The 22888-nt window shown below is 40.1% G+C and overlaps 1 protein-coding gene across 1 annotated transcript in view; it reads right to left on the minus strand.

Annotated features, from left to right (window-relative positions):
* The window catches only part of LOC122813571 (zinc-binding protein A33-like), a 261075-nt gene that overhangs the window by 43290 nt on the left and 194897 nt on the right, over positions 1-22888 (minus strand). Inside the window, exons 4-5 of the mRNA XM_044085967.1 lie at positions 13797-13819; positions 13569-13699 (exon numbers count right to left, since the gene is read on the minus strand). Of these exons, the coding sequence (XP_043941902.1) occupies positions 13569-13699; positions 13797-13819 (154 nt within the window). The remainder of the gene's footprint in view (positions 1-13568; positions 13700-13796; positions 13820-22888) is intronic.

Raw genomic sequence — 22888 nt, forward strand, 5'->3', positions numbered from 1 at the left:
AATCCAGTCCAGGATAGATTGTTGGGAATTATTTTTGCTATATCTTGTTAGTGTATTAATAAGCTGAGTGAATACAAAGAGGTTCATGCTGTTGATTGCTGAATTTGTGGATAAAGACTGCCATTCAATGTTTACATCACCCTGGAGGGTAATTTCATTTGTGATTGTATCTACTATCCAGGCTAACATGTTTTTAAGTACTGGAATGTTCTGTCCTAGGGGTATATATAGCACAGTAATGCATATGCGCTTGGCTCTGTTAAGTTTTAGGAATGACATTAGGATTTCTGCTTTTCCAAATATTTGGATTGTGCCTATACAGGGAGTTACTATGAGCATATTTGGGAAGATTATAGCTATTTCACCTGCTTTTTATGTGTTCTAGCTAGTCTAATAATATTATAGCCAGAGGTAGTATTTCAACATTTTTATTTCAGGCTTTAGCCATGTAGTAGTAGCATTAGTAGTAGCCAGGCAGTAACCATTCATGTGCGGCTCCCCTCTTTTCATCATTCTTGACGCGCTAATTCTTTGTTTTCAATAAGTACTGCTTGATTTGTTTCTAACTTCAGAATATCTGCCTAAATACTTCATCCTTAAATTTTCAGGGTCTACATATTAGTTTCCACTCAAGTGTTGTGCTCTGTACAGACACAGACACCTTGAGTGACATTTTTCCTGTAAAAGCACAATTGAAATTTCTCCAATATCTAGTTGCACAAAGGACAACTAGCTTGCAGTGACAAGCACTGTCCACATAGTTGCAAACCAGATACTCCTGACAGTGATTGATATTCTCACTCTAACAGTCTAATCAATAAAAAGTGTCTGTTGCCCTGGATATGAACTTTCCTACTGTTCTGTTACCGGCTTGGTGGATATGGGCATCCTGTGGCAATTTAGAAATTGCCTCATGTTTATTGACAAGTTAATTCTCAAACTGATATGGTATGTGAGAGATGTATTTACACAATGTCACTGGAGGCAAAGCTTTCACATAAAAGTATTCCTAATGTCAACAAGGTTGTCAGCAGTACACATGCTGCACCCATCATGCACAATTCAAAGCAGACATATAGACCCATATATACTGAGGCACTTACATGTAACCTTCCTAAATCACAAAGACCTCCTAGACAAAGTACAGATAAGAAATTCCCTCAGCAGCCCCAAACACACTCTTTCAAAAACAACACCCACATCAACACATAGAGCTACATCTCATGGAGCCTCTACCTCTAAGCTCATAACACAAGTCAACACACAATCCAACATTCTAGTCATTGGAGACTCCATTGTGAGACACACTGATGTCCCTTTCACCAGGCTGAGTAAGGAGAAAGTTACAGTCAGTTGCTTATCAGGGGATAAGATCTGCCACATTACACATGCACTCAGGTCATTCAACCGCAATTACCAATATGACTCAGTCATAGTCCATGTGAGAGTAAATGACCTGAGACATACCATCCTAGACTATATGAAGAGAGACATCATAGAGCTCTTGGAATATGTGTCTCAGGCTGGTATGAGCCTAGCATTGAGCAGCATTTTATTTTCTCCAAGGATGATGCCACAAAATGAACAAAAGATGATTGACTGTAATAATTGGCTTAGTTTGTGGTGTCATTCTAAGGTTGTGCAATATTTGTCAGCACGGAAGGAGATAGTCAACAGACCACGCTGCTTTGCCAGGGATGATCTTTACCTCTCCCCTCTGGGCTTTTGAATACAGCATCGTCTTCCCCATAATGCCTTTTTTAGGCAATGTCAAAATGAAAATGCTTCTGACATAGCAAATCAAAACCAAGAAAATCTAAAGGTATTACTGCCCAGTGCTAGGAGCCTAAGCAAAAAACTCCACTCCCTGGAAGCTCTCTTTACCCTAGAGAATGCTGATGTCTGTGCGGTCTCTGAGATGTGATTTAAAGCTGCAGAGAGCACACCAACAGTGCAAGATTATAATGCCTTCCACACATTTAGAAGCCATACTACAGAATCATGCCATAATGTTTGGCTGGAGCCAGCAACATCTGCAGGAGAGGACTGGCCTGTGGGATGACCTTGTCCACAGGATAAATGATGTTGGCCTGCACACATGTACATATGAGCAGGTCCGGCATAGTGAAAGTGACCTCATACACCATGCCTGGCAAAGGGTTGCTACACTGGCCAGGGACCACACAGCCACAGGTGTGGGCCTTCCATGCAGCCCCACTGACAGCTCCTTGAGTACCTTGGGGCACCCATCCCAGTACAACAACAGAGTACAGTGCCACCACATACTAGCAGTGGATGGCACCCAGACAATGGATGAGAAGTGTGGTGGTAAGGCCCCAGTGTAGGTTACTAGACAAGTGTAGCAGACATACTTGTAATTGTAGGGTATCCACATGCATGTGTCAGGTCACATTGCAATTATGGATGGGTTTTTCTAATGCACAGATGTGAACATCTATGGTGAAGGACAGCAAATTGTGTAGTATTGGGGGTTGTACTGTAAACGTGCAGACATGCTGCATCCATCCTGTACCAATGCCACATGTGGTTCTGCTGGCAATACTTCCCTCCCCACAACTACCTAGGTCCCTCCAGTCTGCATGTGGGATGGCAGCCTGCAGCTGGTGAGTATGCAATTGTTCTGTTCTGTTTTGTCAATACCCCAGGCACGTGAAGGCCATGCAATGTACCATGCACACAACTGTCACTCATAGCCATATTTCTTTATGTGCATGTTCACTTGTGTTGGGGTTAACTGCATTGCATCACAGTGGTCACCACAGGGCATATCTGATGAGAATGTAACATCCCTGTAGCATACCTCACAACCTGTCAGTGCAAGACTTCTAGATAGAGACCAACAAAATGGGGGGAACAAACGGCCTAAGGTAGTGACGTGTGAAAGATTACTATCATATAGTGGATATAAACAGTGTATACACCCCTGTTAAGATACAAGGTGTTTGTGATATATATATATATATACAAATTGAGACCACAATATGTCAGTCCAAACTGTAATGTGACCAATGACATGAACAATTCACTTGTAAAACCAATCAATCTGTTGGCCACCAAATATGGAGTATACAAACCTGACCATAAGCTGGATGCATATGTGTGCACACCCTTCAAATAATGTGTTATTGCAGCAGCTTGTGATTTACTGACAGCATACAGTCTGCTTGGGTACACACCAGCCATCAAGTAAAGGCACTCTGAGTAACAGCAAATAACAGTCTTCTGTCCAAGTGGGATAATCATGACATTTGCTCAGTTGCCTTCAACAGCAACAGCCATGTCTTGCAGACAGCTGACAAAGCAACAAAGTGATCTCATATTTGAGAAGTATCAGTCAAGAGTAGGGTACAACAACATTACCACAGCATTGCATACACTATGAAACACAGTGGAGACAGTTGTCAAAAGGTGGATTGAATATAGGACAACAGTGCTGTTGAATTGAACCTGACGTGCCCCCCAAAATGATGACAAGACATGTCAAGACCTGGTCAGGGAGGCTGCCAGGGGACATACAGCAACAGTGAGGGAGTTGCAGGAATCTCTTGCTAGTACTGGTGTTGTGTACTGCCTGTGGGAACACTCTCCTGGATTCTGCATACATCTGGCCTATTGGGTAGGGTCAGAAGATGGAAGCATTTCCTCATACCAGAAAACATCCAGGGATGGATACAAATTGCAATACAGCACATCATGTCCCAAAGGCATGTGTGAAAATGTGTCATGGTGTAATGAGACTATGGATCGACCTCACAGCCACAATACCAAAAGGTATGTGCAGTGCACAAGCAACACCTCTCATAACCTGAAGACCAGCATCTCCATGATGAATCCCACTGGTGGCAGTGGCCCACTGTGGGGATGCCATTCCAAAGCAAGAATAGGGCCTGTAGTCACGGTGGTGGAAATTCTGAACATTTACAAATAACACCCATGTCTGCCCAGAATCCATCATGCGTCTGCAAGAATGCTGAGAATGGGGAGGTGTGTCAGCCTTCAATATGACAAAGACCCAAAGCATACATCCAAAGGTACTTAAGAATAAGAATGGCTCCACCGGAACACACCCATGCTTATGGATTGGCCCACCCAGAGCCTACACCTGCACCAGATAGTAAAACACCAGTGTGACCTGACGAGGGCTGTGCACATGAGCTGCCCATGCAATCTGACAGAGTTGGTTGACCTTTGCATGGAAGAGTGGCCAAATAATGCCAAGTCAAGATATGCCATGAAGAAGAGTGAATGCTGTAAGCCACTGACAAGGTGCTGCAACCAAGCATCATTTTAAGGGTGGGCACAATTATGCAATCAACATATTGTACATATTGACTGTAAGTTTCCTTTAGAAAAACAGCTTTGCACTATTTACAGTGTTGAATGGACTACTGCATATTATACAATGACTGGCCATTAGCATTCAAAAAGTAGCACGATGATTAGTCAGCCCATTGTACCCACTGTAAATCCGAGCATACACCAATGGGAAAAGGTGTGGTCGCCCATTGGTATATACTGTAACTTTTAATTTTTTTTAAACAAAAATAAATAAATAAAATTAGAAATCTGGACAGTCTGGACATACGAGAGAGACAGGACAGAGAAAATACTAGAAAAATCAGGTATGTTATTCAAAACTAAAGAAAGGTATTTGATTTTCCTTGTATTTCCTTCATTCTGTCTCACTTCTAACCCTAAAGTGTCAGAAACTTTTTTTTTTTAATTTAAAAAAAGGAGGAATGGAGACCTTCCTTTTTTCATTGCTTCCTTTTCAAAACAGTGATGTATTGGGTCAGCATGTGAACGCAAGTCCCATACTCATGCACAGTTCGTAAAAAAGGCAACAGGATATGCAACAGAAGAGGAAGAATACCATGATGTCATTATACAAATTCATTATTTAAGAAAAATAATTAATTTTTTTCTTAAATAATGTCATTGTATAATAGCAATAACCGACTCCGTTGTCTGGTATATTAAAGATTTACCCATGGTTGGCTTATTTAATCACTTGGGTTTCACCCTCATGATTAAACCACATCAACCATGGGTAAATCTTCAATATGCCACACTGACATCATCGGTTATTGCTATATTAATCACAGCCTTTAAGCTGTTTTTTATATTTCTAATTATAAGGTAATTTACACATCATTCACTTATTTTGCATTGTCAATAAAATACTCAGATACTTTGTGATTACTACACTGTGATTAAATATATGTCAAATTGAAAGATTATTTATCTAGACCACACATATTTGTGTTAATCCATAATATTGTTGCTTTCCACATTTGCTTGATTTATTTATTTGAATTAGTTTACAGGAGCAGAACACTGATCACGTCTCATTAATTTCAGTCTAAGCCAGAAGTTATTATACAGTGTTAAATTATTACACAAAATGTATATGTACAATGAGGAAAATAAATACAAATACATAAGTAGTAAATATAATATATACAACTATTTAATAAAAATCAAGATTGATGAAGTAAAAGAGGAAACAAGTATTGAGTGTTTAATCATCTGTTTAAGGCAATCTGTCTTCCTATCATACATTAAGTCACTAAAAATCCAGCAGTGAAACTTTTAAGTCATATTCTACACCTGAAGCCTCCTCAAAAACCCATCTCTACAACATGAGATTTGTTGTTGTTGTTGTTGGTCTTTTCGGCTTTTCCCAGTTAGGGGCGAGATTTGAAATTCATAAATGAAAAAAATCCTCTACCCCATTCCATCTGAACCAGAAATTCCCACAGATTAGACATTTCCTTCTTGAAAGACATTTGCTGGTAGTAGCAGTCTCTAGTTGGAAGATAATGGAGTACTGTCCTTGATGTCTTAGTCACCCCACACTGTAATTTAAAAATAGTCTAGATCTCAGGAACAATCCATCTTTTATGTGTAAAGTACTCTTTATTTGTATTCAGCCATTCAATTCACTGTTTTCTGTAGCTCAATTACTATGTATAGGGGATCAGCATGAGACATTTTTTTTCCGTTCCTAAAGGGAAAGGAAGGTCTCTGAACAGCCCTCTCCTTGTAATGCCTTCTCTTACACTGGCATGCTACAATACAGAAGGATATATGCCTCTTCCACTGAATAAAACAATGCTTTTGCTTAGGACATCTGTCATGTTGCAACCCAAATTTCTATCAACATGTTTACAAACTATCGTAAATCTGATTTCCAGTCTAAAAACATAGGTAGATTTGTCAGCCCAGTATTGCAGATGGTCTTATAATAATTTGTTCGGCACACATTTTAGAGAAAAATACTTGGACTGTCTATTCCACTGGTTTAGTGCATCAGGCATTCTCCAAAATCAACATCATAATTCTGTCAGCATAACAGTAGATCTCTGTGTGAGATCAGTTTTGTGATGATCTGCAGCAAAATAACACTAAAAAGATGGTCACAGCTAATTAGAATGCTACAACTGGAACAACATGTAGGTCTGTCCTTTGAATATGAAATGAAGCAGGAGGTAGACTAGTAGAATTTTGTCAAGATAGTCCACTGATCGTAGCACATGGTCTCTTTCCACAGCCTAAGAGATGTCTTTACACACAAGGGTATCACTGGATGATCACTACAGAAGATAGACTGATTATGTACTTTGCAATCAGCGATGCAAGAATTCTATACAGTCAGCAAAAACAAAACTTGGAGCTGACTGTGACTCAGGCCATCAGCTTCTTATTGCAAAGTTTAGAATTACATTAAAGGGGAAAAAAAAATCTAGGCCAGTATGATACAAGCTCAGCAATATACAAAAGGAATATACAGTAGAGATATGTAGGTTTAAGAGATTAGTCCTAGTGGTTACAGTAAATGACAAACACTGAACTGGCATCTGTGCTATTTTCCAGGATGTGGCATCAAAAATATTCCTAATAGACAAAAGATTAAGAAGCAAAATGGCTAGCAGTGGAGGCTTTAGAAGTGGCAAAGGAAAGAAAGAGAGGAAAAGACAATGGAGACATGAAAAAATATGTCAAACTGAATGCAGAGCTTCTGGTAATTGAGCAAAGATAAGAAACCATATTAACACCAGCAGTGAACTGGGAGAAGACAACAGAAAGAAGAAAAGACAATTGTTCAGTAAGGTTGATGACATTAAGGGAAAGTTTCAAGTGAAAACAGGCAAGAGAAAATACAAAGATATGACAGACTTAACAGAAGCAGATGATATTAAGAAGAGGAAACAGAAATATAACAAATAACTGTACTAGAAGGATCCTAATGTCACTGATGTATGCAGTGTTATGTTCTCTAATCTAGAGCCAGACATCTAGAAGAGTGATGTTAAATGGGCCCTACAAAGCCTTATGAAAAACAAGGCTGCAGGAAGTGATGGAATTCTAACCGAATTCCTCAAAATCTTCTAAAATAATGTCATCACAGTGTTGCTAGAAATTTGCCAGCAAATTTGGAAAACCCAATAATGACTAATAAGGTGAAAAAGGTCAGTTTATATTACAATCCCAAAAAAGAGTAATGTCAAATTATGTTTCATATGCTAGCAATATAATACTCAAGATCCTGCAAGCTAGATTTCAGCAGTATATGGACCAAGAACTTTCTGATGTAGAAGCTGATTTTAAAAGGGCAGAGGCACAAGAGATCATTGACAAGATCTGCTGGATAAGGGGGAAAATAATGGGGTTCTAGAAGAATATTAACATCTGATATATTAACTACTCTTAAGACCTTGGTTGTGTGGACTTAGAACAAAAGCTGGTTTGCTGCTTAAAAATAATAAAATATGTGATCTATCCCTATCAATTCTTTGCAAACAGTGCGTAAACAAGTGGAGACAGTGACAAATATTTTCCCTAGGCTCAAAGATCTCTGCAGATTGTGACTACAGCCATGAAGTTAAAAGACACTTGGTTTTTGGTTGCAAAGCTATGGCAAATATAGATAAGACTTTAAAGAGCACAGATGTCACACCATCAGAAAGGTCTGTATAGTCAAAACCATGTTTTTTCCAGTAGTGACAAACAGTTTTCAGAACTGTACTATAAGTAATGCAGTTTGCTGGAAAATTGATAGTTTTGAACTCTGATGCTAGAGAAAACTTTTGAGAATGCCATGCACTATAGAAGATCAAACCAATGAACACTTAAGCAAATAAATCCAGACTGCTCATTGACAGTCCTAATAACAAAACTAAAACTTAAATACTTTGGCAACTTAATCCAAAATCAGGATGCTTTACTAGAGAAGGCAATGCTGCTGAAAAGACTGAAAATAAAAGAAGAGGCTAAGATGGATGAACAGCATTACTGAAGTCATGAACATGAAACTTAAAAAAGCAATTCTTGACAAACAGGCCTAGTGTGATAAAATCCTTTAGGTCACACATAATCAGATTTGACTAAACAACTAAACAACAAAAAAAGTAAATTATTTATTATTTGCTTTAGTGTATCATCTACCTAGAATGTTATCAAGGTATACTTTGATCACTGCAATGCAAATGATGAATCAGACAACAAAAATATACACTTACGCAGATGGCAATGCAGCACATTCAGAAGGGCCACTCATCTCCATTATCAGTCCATCTTCACTCTGGTTGTACCATGTACTCAAATTATAACTTGATCTTTTGACCCATCAAATTATCTATGGTATGATCCTTGTTATTCTCATTAGGGTTAATATAGCAATAACCCACGCCTGGGTGTGGGTAATGCTGGATTTACCCACGGTTGGTGTGGTTTGGTCACGAGGGCAAAGCCTGAGTGGCCAAACAAAGCCAACAGTGGGTAAATCCAACATTATCCACACCCAGAAGTGGGTTATTGCTATTATACAATGACATTATTTAAGAAAAAAAAATAATTACTTTTCTTAAATAATGGCATTGTATAATGCCTCATTGCTGCCCTTCCGCAGCTGTCTAGTATTCTGCGGCAGTTCTGATGTACTGCGCATGCATATGCCCATGCAGTACATCAGAGCTGCAGGCAAAAGCAACGGAGAAAGCAAGATCTCTGTTGCTTTTTACAAACTGTTTCGCTATGTTAAATGGGTTTAACATAGCGAGACAGTTTTGAAAAAAGCAATGGAGAAAGCAAGATCTCCGTTGTTTTTACAAACTGTCTCGCTATGTTAAAGGAGTTTAACATAGCGAGACAGTGTAAAGCAATGGAGATCTTGCATTCTCCGTTGCTGTAAAAAAGAGTTATAGTAATGGAAAAAGTCCGGGCAACCGGACCTTTTTCCATTACTATAAGTCAGATTTACAACGTGCATGCTGCCAATCAGCGTGCACGTTTTTGAATATTAATGAGGGGTCGTTGCATAATATATAATTATCAATCATGGAATGGATAGGACCAGTCTATAACCAAATGGGATAGGTTATTTCAAGCACAAAAAGGGAAATTAGCTAGGCTTAAAATCGCCCACAAGGGCAGCTAGCCTAGTACTTACCTATGAACCTGTCACTCTAGGCACTCTAGGTATTAAAAGAAATTATCAGCAGAGTACACAGTGGGTATTAGTAAAAAAACAACATTAATACACAATGCATGTGAAGACAGTCTGAGGTATGAATGATTGTTTGATAACTAATTTACGAATATTAGCAGTGTTTTCATATCTGCACTAATGTCACAAAAGCTGTATGACCTACATGTGAACAAAAGGTGCCATCTTATACACAAAGTTGCTCCATTAATACTTGCCATGTATCTTGCATGTTTCTGTAATTAGTATTGTTTTGAAACACTGAGAAAATATTATCTGCATGACAGACCTTTGAAAGTAACACCAGTATGTAGACATTGTTTAATGAAGAACTCTCATATTTTACAATTTTTTGTAACTTGCATCATTGACAGGATGTAGGTTCATTGGTTCACAAGTAGTTACCAGCCATATGGTACATGAGACCAATGAGAAATGTAGCCCAGTTTCCCATTTGCCCCAGAAAACTGTCTGATTAAGTGCCTTGCTCAGTGGCATATTGTAGGTAAATGTGCAACAGGAAACAGCTCAATAACAGCTTATAGCCTTAATTGTCTGCACTTCCAGAGAAACATTGCAAATCACATGAGATGTACTTTAAATAGAAAATTTTAGAAAAAAAGGTTGCATTAGCCAAGTGGTTTCCTACCTTAGAAAATGTCAGGAAGCTAGAAGATTTATTAACCTCTTGTGGCAGAGAACTGACTGAATTATGACAGTTTTTAATGAAGGGCTTAACTGCTCTGCTGTTGTAGTTCACCTGAAACTATTTTTAATTTCTACAATGGTAGAGATGGATGCTATCTGTGATTGTTCTAGGAAAATAAATAAACAAATAAAAACAGTACCACTCTGGTACATCCATTTTACATTAAAGAAAGTTACTCATCCTCCCTATGTGAGCCACAGCCTTGAAGTACCATTGTTTAGAAATTTTTTGTTGTTTGTTTTTCAGAGCTTTGTTTCATCTACTAGATGAAAACCAGAACAATTTTTTGTGGCCGAATAATATCTAGCTTTCCAAAAATATATGCCTTCCCTGAATGCAAACCAAAAATCAGTTCCAAAAATTTCCTCCTGTTCTTCTGCAGTTGATCTAACACACTGGAAGAACTTCTCCATACCAAGGAAGTACATATACAGACACTACCATCTCATGATACACTATCAGATGACATCCTCAGGTTTTGTTACATCTCCTTCTATATTAATGTCATCCTGTGATTTCTGTTATATGAGCTGTATTAACTGTGACAATATTAATGATTCCAGTCACTATACTGTACCAGCCCTCTACCTGTTTGTGTACAAACCTGTTTACTGTTGCTATTGTCACATATATGTTATCATTATTACACTCCTGTTCTTGGAAGAGTAGATCTAATCTGTGAGGAAGCCTGTGGTAATTACCCCTGGCCATTTCTAAAAGAAGGGAGAATCACAGTTGTGTGGGTCAGAAAAGACTCACCAAAATGATCTTGGGGGATGCCTTCTGAATCTTCAGATATACCCTGGATATTAGTGGAAAGCATACAGGAACATTACGGCCCAAGGAAAAGAAAAGGCATCTGTCTTCCAGGCCTTCTTGAATGAAGTCCTAAAACAGAATCTTGACAGTAGATTGTTCAGAGAGGAGTCAGAGGTCTACTTGAGGAACTCCCTACATATAGAACAAATATCCTGGAAGAACCCCTGATCTAGTTTCAATTTGTGAAGGTCAGCTCTGGTTCTGCTCAGCTTGTCTGCCACACAGCATTTCTCTGATGGAATACAGGATACCTAAAGAGTGAGAATGTGCTGTAAAGCTATATCCCAAGCTTACATGTCAAGTCTGCAAAGGGGACACAACCTAGTTCTCCCTTGCTTGTTGATGTACCACATTACTGTGGTATTGTTGTAACTACTTGAAGACGTCTCAAGAACCAAAGATGGCTCAGAGAGTTGAGTGCCTTGATCATGACAAGCATCTCCTTGATATTTATGTGCTTTCATCTGTCCTTGATGATACACACCCCCTGCAGTTAAATCTCTCATAAAACTTCCTCCTAAGCAAAGTCCACAGCATCTATAGTGACTGGCTAATTTGGAGCAAGGAGGGAGAAGGAGAGACCTGGATTTAAGGATATCTGTTGTCTCCACCAAAAAAATTCTCTTCTCACAAACCCCAGCAATGGGTGCTGATGCTGAGACCTAACAAATTTCAGAAAACCCTGTATCTTTCTCATGTGGAGTCTAGCCAGGGGTATCAAGAAAATCACAGATGCCATGAGACCCAAGATCATGAGATATTCCTTTGCAATGACCAAAGTCTGAGAGGAAAACCATAGAAATAGATATAGATTAAAGTCCCATTTTTTTCCCTGTGGAAGAAAAATCTCTTTGAACTGAGGTGTCTAGTTGATATCACAGTAACGCAATCCTGTCTGAAGGAGTCAAGAAAAACTTTTGAATATTCTCTTGTAATCCCAGCTTGTGTAAGAGATTTCACAACCAAGAGATTCCTGACACTTTGGAAAATAATCTGCAAAGATGAGTACATCATCTAAATATGGAAAAATGTGTATACCATAAAGCCTGTGATGAACTGTAGCTGGAGCTAGACACATTGTGAACACTCTTGGTGTAGTAGATAGTCCAGTGGGTAAGGAAAACAACTGATAATGTGGTCCAGACACAGAAAACCATAAGAGACGTCTGAAATCTGGATGAATAGGATGTGATGATAAACATTTTTTTAAGGCTAGCATTGCCAGGAAACTTGAAAGAGGAAAAAGGGGCAACCAGTTGTGAAGTGACATCATTTTGAATTTGAGCACGATCACAAACAGGTTTAGGAAAAAGAGATCCAGAATTTGTCTCCAAGAATTTTCTTTCTTTGGCACTAGGAACATCTTTGAATAAAATCCCTTCCCTGCCTGGAATGGAGGAACTATATCTATCACTCCTTGGAACAGCATGTGAGGAAGAAGTGGTGGAAACAAAAGAGTCTGATCTGGTGGATGAGGAATGAGCCCCTGGAACTGAAGAAATTCCTCCCACTGCCATCTGTAAACTTGAATGATTTTCAGAACCCATTTGTCTGAAACTATCAGTTGCCAAAGAGAAAAATGGAGACTCAGACTTTATGGAAGAAAAAAGAGCAAGATGGAGGTGTTCACAAGGTCTCTTGAATAGTCATATAGACTTGTTAGACTGTCCTTGATTTTCAGAGGTTTAAGACTTCTTTTTGGAACCCCCTTGCCATTCTTCTTAAATGCCTGTTTACCTGTACTTTTCATTCTATTTTTTGCCAAAACTGGATGAGTGATAGAAAATCCTTTGGACAATTTGGAAAAAGAGGGCTGAAAAAATTAGAGATTCCCTTAATTTTGTTATTTTTGTGGCTGGAAGAAGGACCAACTATTGGACTGGTAATCAGTTCCATGGTCAAGCTGTAAATGGTGCATATTTCCTAGGGAAGACCAGCAGCAATTGCTGGTAAGCAAAACCAGTCCACAAAACTGAATTTTTTTGCTGAAAAACACAGTAAAAAACACTTTAAAATACTATGCCAACCCAACTGAAGTAAAATAAATACAATTTCTTCACAGAAAAAAAAATTCAGTTACTTTACGCCACTTTTTAAACTGACAAAAAGTCCATTAAAACAAAAACACTGCTCTAAAATAACTTTCCTGAAGAGAAAAATAATAAAACATCAAAAAAATCAAGAAAATGGAAGTTTTTTCCCAAAACAGAACAAATGTCCAGCAAAGGAAAGCACAAGCCAACAACTGATCCTTGAAAACCTCAGAGAAGTGTACTCTGATGGCAGTAAATCTCTGAAGGGCTTCATGCCCAAACCTCAAGCTCAAGTTGCCTGAAAGTATGGGTGCATAGAAAGTGCCTGGAAGATTTGAAAGCTGGCAGACTGTTATATTCTTGGCAGGATATAACCCATATGGCTATGGCTACTGCAACAGTAATCATTATATTGCACATCCGTTCTTCTTACAGTAAGTTTTGCAAGACATTATCAAAAACATTACTGTTTAAAGATATATGGTATATTGTGCTTTACCAGGGTCAATAATGGATTTCATTTCTTTCCAGACTCTGTACTGCAATGGTCCTTTGAATCTCGAAAGGCTAAATTCTCCAGAAATCACATCATTTTTGGATTTGCTTGCAAGTTGTTCAGCTTTGCTGCAACTATAATTACAAACAGTAGTTATAGTCTTCCATAAAAAGATAATCAGAAAATGTTAAGTCATGTTTCACAACCATTTGACATTGAGTGCACGCTTACCTTTCTGAGAGATTTTTCAGTTCCTGTGTAAAATAGAAGAGAACGTTTGGTTATACTAAAGATGAATGCACAGAATACATACAATAATCTTCACTTTTAAAAGTAGTTTACATATAATTAAAGTATAATTTGAGTTTGTAGGCAAATGGCAGTAGTTCAGTTTGTTCTGATAGCACTGTTATTGAAGAAAGCTTTGTCACTGAAGTTGCACAAGACATTTCAGATCATCAAGCAAGTGATGCATCTAGCTGGTTGAAGTTAGTGCACAAATGAAATAGATGGAAAAATGTGACTAACAGTAAGGTGATGATTAATTTGCTTTATTATATAGAGAAGTAAAACAATGAAACAGAGTCAGATATACTTTTTCATTGTTATTTCAGTTGTGAAAATAAGCATAATCACAGCTATGAAATTAGTGAGAGCAGTGTTTGGGAGAAATGAGGTTTGGAACAGACAAATTTGTCCAGGGACATATTCGGGGGGGGGGGGGGTTAGATAGAGTAGCAGGAATTGGGAGGATAGGGAGAGGATAGGGTTAAATAGAAATGGATGAGGTTTGTGAGGAAGTGAGGTAGGGATAGGGAGTGACTTAAAGGATGTTAGGCAAGTGTAACTGGAGTAGGAGTCACATTTTGGTGTGAACTTGCTATATTGCAGGTTCATGTCCGTGACGACCGGTGGGTTCTTTGGTCAGGTAGGCCTTGGTCTGGCAGTGGGCATGGTGAAGTGAGTAGTAAAGGTAGGGTATGGCTTTATTTATGCTGGCTAAAGTTGATGCCTCTTAAGTACAGGGTGCCCCTTTTTTTTTGTTTTCCTCTCTGCATATGGGGTAATTTGCTGGGGGTCCTGTTGTCTCGCTGGCCCATCAATGGGTTTGGTGGGGTGCTGTGGATCAGAGTTGAATGGGTACTGTAATGGGTGGGGAGGCTGGTGCTGGTGTGAGGGTCGGGGGCCTCTACGTCGGGCATGCAAGTTCTCCCTGCTTTGACCTTTAAGGTTTTGGAGCTGAGGGTGGAGGAGCGTGTTTCCATTGGTGTTGCTGTTCTGGGGTCGGGTTGTTAGGTGGTTGGTGGCAATTCTTCGATGGTGTGGTTTTGCAGGCTTCTGGAGTCTACCTGGTTGGCAGCTTTTGTGGGCTTTGGTTGGGTGACACAATGGTTGGCGGTTGAGTGTGAGTGGCGAGGTATGCAAAGAGTGGATGTGGATTGCACGGCTCTTTCTGTTCTCGCCAGGTGGTAAACTCAACAGGGTGAGAAAATGTAATAAAAAAAAAATAGATGTCAGTAGTTTCCGCGGGCTGGGAGTTCTGCATGGTGGGGTTGCTACCGCACATGTGCATTGGACTCGTGAAAATATAATTAAAAAAAAAAAAAAAAAGGGAAAAAGAAACAATCGCATATACAACATTGGATTTAGTCTAATGTAGTGGTATTGGTTTTCCTCCACTTTGGGCCTCCAGCGGAGCCACAGGTGATATGGTGGGTTGTGGAGATGGAGGACGGAGAGCATTTTCTTGTGCGGCTCGGGGGTCTTTTCCTGGTGCTGTCAGGTGGGTACCTTTGCCTGGTGAGACCAGTTGGTTGTCTATGATGTTTGGCATGAGCTGTAGTGCTGAATGTGGGTTCCGTGCTTTGACGGATGTTTCCTTTGCCCTACGTTGGCATTTTTGTGTGCGATCCTACTACAGGTTTGGCTGGCATTTGAAAGATTATTGGGTTGGCATTTTCTGTTGGTTTGGGGGATCTTTGACCTTTCCACTGGCCCATCTTGTTATGGGATCTGGATTTTGGACTGCAGCTTTGGATCTTTGAGGTCATTTGGCCTCAGTGTATCAAGACGGATGTTTTGTTGTCAGGTGCAGTAATGCCCGAAGGTTTGGTCACATTCTGTCATCCTGAGAAGAGGTTTTGAGTGGTTCAGGAGGGGGGAAGAGAAAAACGTGTGTAGGGCCTGTTACAGGGGTTTTCTGGGAAAGAAAGAAACAGGAAGACTACAGAAATAAGTAAATAGTGGTCGTATTTAGTTAATTTCTTATTCATTTTTTTTTGTTTTGTTAGAGAGAAAGAGAGTGGAAGTAAAGAAATATGTATAACACACATTTCTGCCTTTTCATCACACTTCCAAAGGGCAACAAAATCACTCAGCTGTCAAGAGTTGCAATGTGTTTTATGCATGAGGGTAAAAAATCATTCCCCTGCAGCAGTATAGAGTGAAACATTTGTGATGTGTTTAACTTAATTTTGCACAGGTGAAGAATGGGGTTGGATTACTGCATGCTCTGCTTCCATTTCATTGCTGGGGTTCCATGGTGTCAGCTTGAGAATGTGCTGAATCTTGTTGGGAAGAGTGGTAGAGATCTTAATTAACATACAGTGAAAAGAAAATTTAAAAGTACACATTATTATTGGGTAGAGTTTATTTTAGACATTTTTGGTAATTTCTGGTAAGTTTGGTAATCTCGCAAGTTACGTCAGGAAAAGAAAGAAACAGGAATAATATAGTTGCTATTACAAAAAAAATATGACAGACTGCTTTCAACTACTCAGGAAACTGTATGTAACTGACATATAACATTAAAAATATGTTTCTACGTAGCAAGGTGCCTTATATAAAATTGCATTTCACTAAACTGTAAACGCTCTGGCTGGGGGAGGGGGGGCAATGTTGAAAAATGACAGACGTGAGCATCAAAACTTCATACCCTTCAGTAAGAGTAATATTAAACTGGTAATTTTATTATCCGGAGTTTGGGAAGGTGATAATTACTGTTTAGATTTGAGTTGGCAGGTTGTGGTTAATGTGTTGTGAATTTCAGATGATTTACACTTGTTTGTCTTTGCAGATGGTACTTCTATGATGGTTTTGGCTGGTGACCTGCTAGGCAATGGTGCCACCTCAGTCTTCAGATCATTCAGTGTTTCGATGGAGGTGGACTTATCAGGTGATGACTGAGGCTGCAGGAAAGTTGGTGACCAATTGAACATCCACAGGTAGTCGTACCATTGGGGGGTTTGAGTTGGGATGCTAACCTCTTCATTCCTAGCTTTGATTGTGCTGATATGGAGGGTACTGTGTGTACATGTGAACGGACTTAGGTGTGTGGAATTTCATTAGGTCCCGTGTAGGGGCTGGGATTTGCAGTGATAGGAGGGGTAGATTGCTGGGATATGAGGACTGAAGGCACAAAATGTCTTTTTTTTTTCCAGCTTTAGAATCATGCATATGGGTATGGCAGATGTTGTGGAGCTTACATCCCCTTGGGTTTGTGGTGGAGGTGTTGGAAGGGTGCTCAGGTTTTGGTTTCTGTCCCCCATAGACTTTGGAGCAGAGGAATGGGGGGATCATGGGCATATGGCAGATAACATAAGGTAGACCACAAGGGGGATGGTTTCAGTTATGGTAAGGCAGGGTGTATGGAGCACATTGTAGTCACAGGTAATGATACTTCGACTACAGTGAGTCATGTCAGATTTGCTGTAGTTGGGGTAGTGTGGGGGGTATGTGCAGAGCTACTTGTGGAAAGGTACAACAGTATTGGAGATTGTTTATGGGGAGGGTGGGATTTCCAGAAAGGGGTTGGAGTCACAATAGTCATAACACCATGATGGTAATAGGCTACTGGATCCAGGGCTCTTACAAGCCAAGCAAGCTCAGCCGTGCTTTCGATGGGTGGAAACTTGTTGGTGATTGGATGACAGAGGGTACACTGAAAGAAAGCTTCAAGGGGGAAATACAAGGGATATGGGATTTCAGTGTGTTTCTCAACGTAGCAGGCATCATGCTTTCAGTTGGGGAAGTCTGAGGGAATAGGGTCTATTTTCTGGGTTGATATGACTGTGGTATGGTTTGATGGTTGTCAGACTGAGTTAGCAGGACCAGACGCTTGCTGCAGGACTTTGGGGGCAGCTTTATAATTCAGGTATATGGTAGGGGTGTTAGCTGGGTCAATTTATTTGCAGGGTGTAGGAGACTGGTAGACAAGTTGTGTTATTTGATTCAGGCTTGTATACAGGGTGGGAGTTTCCAGTTGATCAGGGGGGATTTAGCAGTACATTTTGTATTTTCACGGGGGATAGGGTTATTTTAATTTACTAATTTGGATGGTGGCCTGATTGCCATTTGACAATGAGTGAATTGGGGGGGGGGGGGTTTAAGGTTGGGCATGTAGAGTACTTCATTGCTGGGATTGGGAGTTCAGGGATTTGGTTAAGGGGTTCGGGTTTTCTGACCTTTAGTGTTAGATCATTAAAGTTTTTGGAGTAGACTGTCCCCTGCAATAATCGGGTTATTGCACATCCAGAGCTGTATAGGATAATGGGATATGCTACAGTTGACAGGGTCCAAGGTTCCAGACTTATTCAGGATTTTTCTTTGGCTAGGTGCAGATTTGTGTTCAAGGGGTGATAAAGGTTGCAGGGGATGTCCCAGGCTCTAGACTGAGCAAGACATTGTTTTCATCCCTTACCTCCACTTTATGTTTACCCTTCAGGGATAATATGTTGGAGGAGTTCTTGGCCGCACATCATAGGTGGGTTTTCAGGACCGACTTCATGGGGACTTTGGTGAAAGGAGCATACTTTCACTGTACAGTTTTTTCCAGGATGTTTGAATGGTGGTTTTACAAGAAGGAAACAAGTGAATTATCGTTAGGTGCTCATTAAACTATGCGAGGCTTGTTGCGGTAGGGAGTAGTATGGAGGCAAGTGAGGCTGAGGTGAGTTAAGGGGAGAGTAGAGGGGATAGATGGGGTTGTTTATGGGAGTTTGGAATTGTCCACAATGGGGGTGGAGTAACCATATGGTTTTAGGGGTAGGAAAGTTGGGTTGCTCTTTTTGTGGAGAGATTAAGCAGAGGGGTTGCTCAGTGGTCAGTGTTTATTTGATTTGATGTGGCATTTGGGGGCTGGTGGTCAGGGGAACAGAGGGATGTATATGATCGGGTTTTCTTTTATGGTTAAGGGAAGGGTTGGACAGTGCATTGTAAAGAGGGTTCATTGGGATTTGCATTTGCTACAACTGTGGCTGAGGGTGTTAGGTTGGGGGGATATAAGTTGGGGGGTTGGTTTGGTGGTTGTATGGCAGGAAGGATTATTGGATTATTTTAACTGTTTAGTCAACTGGTGTCTTTGTTAAAGGACAGGGTTTCTGGATGATGGGGACGAATGATACAGCAGGTTTGTGAATGGTTTTAATTTTCTTTGCCTAGTCACTAATGCATTGCTATAAGAGTGATAATTTTAGCTATAAGACCTTGTTTTGTTTTGCAGGGGTATCTGTGGTACCGTTGCTAGGAGAGTTAAGAAATTTATGACATCTTTGGTAGGATATTTAATTTTCAGGGGTGTTTTGCATCCGCTAGTATCTGCATTTTAGGCAGTTGATATATTGGTTGATACTGGTTGTATATATTGGTCATTACAAAACTGGTTAATGCATGTGTGGAGCATTTACAGTCTTTTCTTTTACAGATCACTCAGAGTGCTGATTGGGACATGCAGACTTGGTATTTTGGGGACTGAAGAATGTGGACTTGACAGGTGAGAGAAGAAGCTGAGGAAGGTTTTCGGCTGATGGGGCAGTGTAAAAGGAGGCCATGGGTTGCCAGCAGTGCAGCTGAATATGGAGTTGTTGGTTTGTGCTTTCTTTCTGCAGTCGCAAGGTAATGTTTTGTCTTGGTTTGATCTTTGTATGGGGAGCATCAAAGATGACTGTTACACTATTTTATGTGTAGTGGATGTCTTCCATGTAATGGGTCAGATATTACTGCAGCCTTCAGGGGTAGGGGATTAGTGGGTTGCATTGAGTAAGTGGGTTCAGGTGGTAAGCGCAATAGGGTATCCTTGCATAGGAAGTGTGGCTTTGATTTACCGTACTTTAAGGAGGGAAAGGGTATGGTTTATTTTCTACATTCTGGACGGAGTTGGCATGTCACTAATCTTGTTTCGACCAGGTGGCATAGGGCATTTTCAAGTTTGGTATATTGCTGGTGGCATTCAAGGGTATAGATAGAGCTAAGAGAGGTCCGATTGCTAAAGCTATCAGGGGGTTTAGGTGCCTTACTGTTATTATGGGTAGTTGATGTTGGCAAGGTGGCTGTTAAATGGTATTTGGAAGTTTTCAGGTTGTTTCTACATGTCATTGTACAAGTAAAAGGGGTTGCTATGGGAAGGGTGGTTTCAGTGGTTGGGAATTGAGTATTCATGTTCCAGTGGCAGGTCATGCCCTGGTAATAATTAGGTAACTGCCAGGGGCTGGTAATTGTACACCGAATGATGTTTGGCCTTATCCCCTAATGGTGTCTAGATGATGGAAGTTTGGTGGGGAGAAGGGGAACAGCCTGGTTAGGCTGGTGGGTGGAGAAAAGGGGCAGGCTTGCCCTCTTCTGTTCCCCTTCTGGTGTTGGATGGTTAGTTGAATAAGTTGGAAAAGGAAAGTGAGCAGTTACGCTGCTTGATAAGTACATGAGTAAGCGGAGGAAGCTGCGTATTTGCTTGATGGTATAATGCAATAAATGGTAATGAAAGTGAGTGGTTACACTGCTTGATAAGTATATAAGCAAGCGGAGGAAGCTGCTTACTGTTTGATGGTATAATGCATTAAATGATAACGGAGGTGAGTGGGTACGCTGCTTCATAAGTAAGTGAGTGGAGGTATGGACGCTGCTTACAGATCAGGATGAGCAGGTTTACGCCGTCCTGTCCTGTGATAACGTTACATGGATGTTATTTCACCTGTATCATGTTTGGTTGAAATGAATGAATATTGGTTAACATTTATGTTTATGGAAATTTAATAAAGGTCATCAAATGTCATTTGGTGTGATGTGTTTCTTGAAGGGGACCAGGACAAATGTCTATTTCCTTTAGTTATAAGATGCAGCATATGCTGCATGGTATTCCCCTGCATGGAAGTTTCTGTCCTTTTCCCATGCAGAACAATTTTCTGTGTGCATGTGTGTGTGTGTGTTGTTTTCAAGAGCAAAACATTCCAAAAGCAAGTTCTATTTTTTGGGAACAATTATTGCCTACAACTGCAGAATTTTTCAGAACAAACATACAACAGTCATCAATTTCTATATTCTTACAGCAGTGGGTTAATTCCCTCCCAATGTCATGATCTCAGATTAGACTAAATAATATGATGGCAGTGCTAACATAAAAGTTAATCAACAAAAGACAACCAAAAGAAGAGACTGCAGTGAAGAAATACTAGGCAAAAAAATAGCACATAACATAAATTGAATAACAAATAAAAAATGCAGAGACATCATTAGATGACTATGCTTTGTGGCTAGTCAAATAAGGGCATAAACAAACAGAATTAAGAAGTGGCAAGTGAGATACAGGTGGAATATCAAAAGCAAATAAAATTTAAATGAAAATGAGACAAGTAACCTGTGTCAGTAGGCTATTAACAGTACAGAAGTATAGAAGTACAGAGTGAGAAGAAAGAAAGAAAACAATGTGGAAGGAAAGGACATTGAAGACACCACACAAATGCACACATAAACAAACATAAAATCACATAGGCAGTTAATATGCTATCAGCCCAAGAGCCATTTTAGGCATAGCTAGCCTTACCCCAAATTTACAAAATGTTGAAGACGTCTGAATACACCAAAGAATTTTATGGTTACACTATAGGCTCGTGAAAATCAAGTGTTCACAATCTGCCTTTGTTCATTAGGGACATAGAAACCAAACCCAGGCTTGCACATATCAAGCTTTAACAGGCTGCCCCTGCCCATTAGGAAAATATGTGTCAAACCAAGGGTAAATTTGTGATTAACCATCCAATCGTCAAAGTTACCTTTGAATATGGTTAGGAATGAGCTTTACTACAAATGAGTGGGAAGCCTGTTAAAGAGACAGGGTAACCTTTGAGACACTTACATGTCCCTATAACATGTCCTGTTTATGTTGCAGACAATGTTTTGGTTCTTAGAGTGGGTATTTCTGATGCTATTTGTTTTGTGATTGTGCAACAAATTCATCAAGGTGGGATCAGAGGATGTCTTGTAAGAGACCAAGTACAGGGATAGGGCTTTGAGATGGCCTGCACAGGACTTGTTTATTTCCTGAGAGGAGCCTCTGTGGCCTCAACTGCCTGCTCAGGTACATGCTGAGGGAGCATTAAACTCAGTGTTTGGTCTGATGGGAGCAGTGTACTGTGGAACAATGACCACCCTTGGACCTGGATGCCATGCCCTTAATTATAAGTTCTGCAACATAGAATGAAATTTCTCACCACAGTAGAAACATGATGGTCAAATGTTAGGTTACTGTCAACATGCATTCCCTGATTCCTCAGCACTTCATCTACTTATAGGGGTGAATTATCCATCTGGTAATCTTCAGGACTAGCCATATTTCCATAAGGTACTATTATGGGTTTTTTCACATTGAGTTTAAATCCATGGCTCTAGCATCAGTTATTTGTCTGCATCAGGCCCTCTTGAAGTGCATCTGTGTCTTTATGGGATTCAGTGACCGCGCCTAGCTTGCAGTCATTAATGTATTATTATAAGGGGCTTGATGTTTGTCTTGGCCTCAGAAAAGTAGATGCCAAAAAGGGAGAGATGCCAGCACCAGTCTGTGTTGGAGTCTTTTAGTAACTGGTCGCTTTGTGGGGATGGATTTCCCTAGCTTAACTTTTTGTGCCCTATCTGTGAGGCAGATAGCTATTCATCACATGGCATATAAATTTAGGCAAATTTTGTAAGTTTATTTACAATGCCCGAGTGAGGTATTGTGCCAAATGCCTTGGTCAGTTTAAGGTCGGCAGGGTGCACTACTTTGCCCTCATCCATAGCTTTAGTGACCTACTTGAAGAAGTCCACCAGGTTAAGTAGGCTTGACAGGCCTTTGACAAAACCAAACTGGGTAGGGCCGGTGTCTGCAGCTTTCCTATATTATTGTTTATCAGATCCATGATAATTCTTGGCCTTGCATATGCAACTATTCAGACTTATTGGTCTGTAATTTCCCAGGTCCTTGGAAGGCCTTCCATTACATTTTGCAGTCCCCCATTTATTTGGCACAAAATCCCAAAGCCTGTCTGGAAACTATGGTTAAGCAGGTATTCTAGCAT

The sequence above is a fragment of the Protopterus annectens genome, chromosome 10.part0 (assembly GCF_019279795.1).
Source record: "Protopterus annectens isolate FY-2018-M chromosome 10.part0, PAN1.0, whole genome shotgun sequence".
Lineage (NCBI taxonomy): Eukaryota > Metazoa > Chordata > Ceratodontiformes > Protopteridae > Protopterus > Protopterus annectens.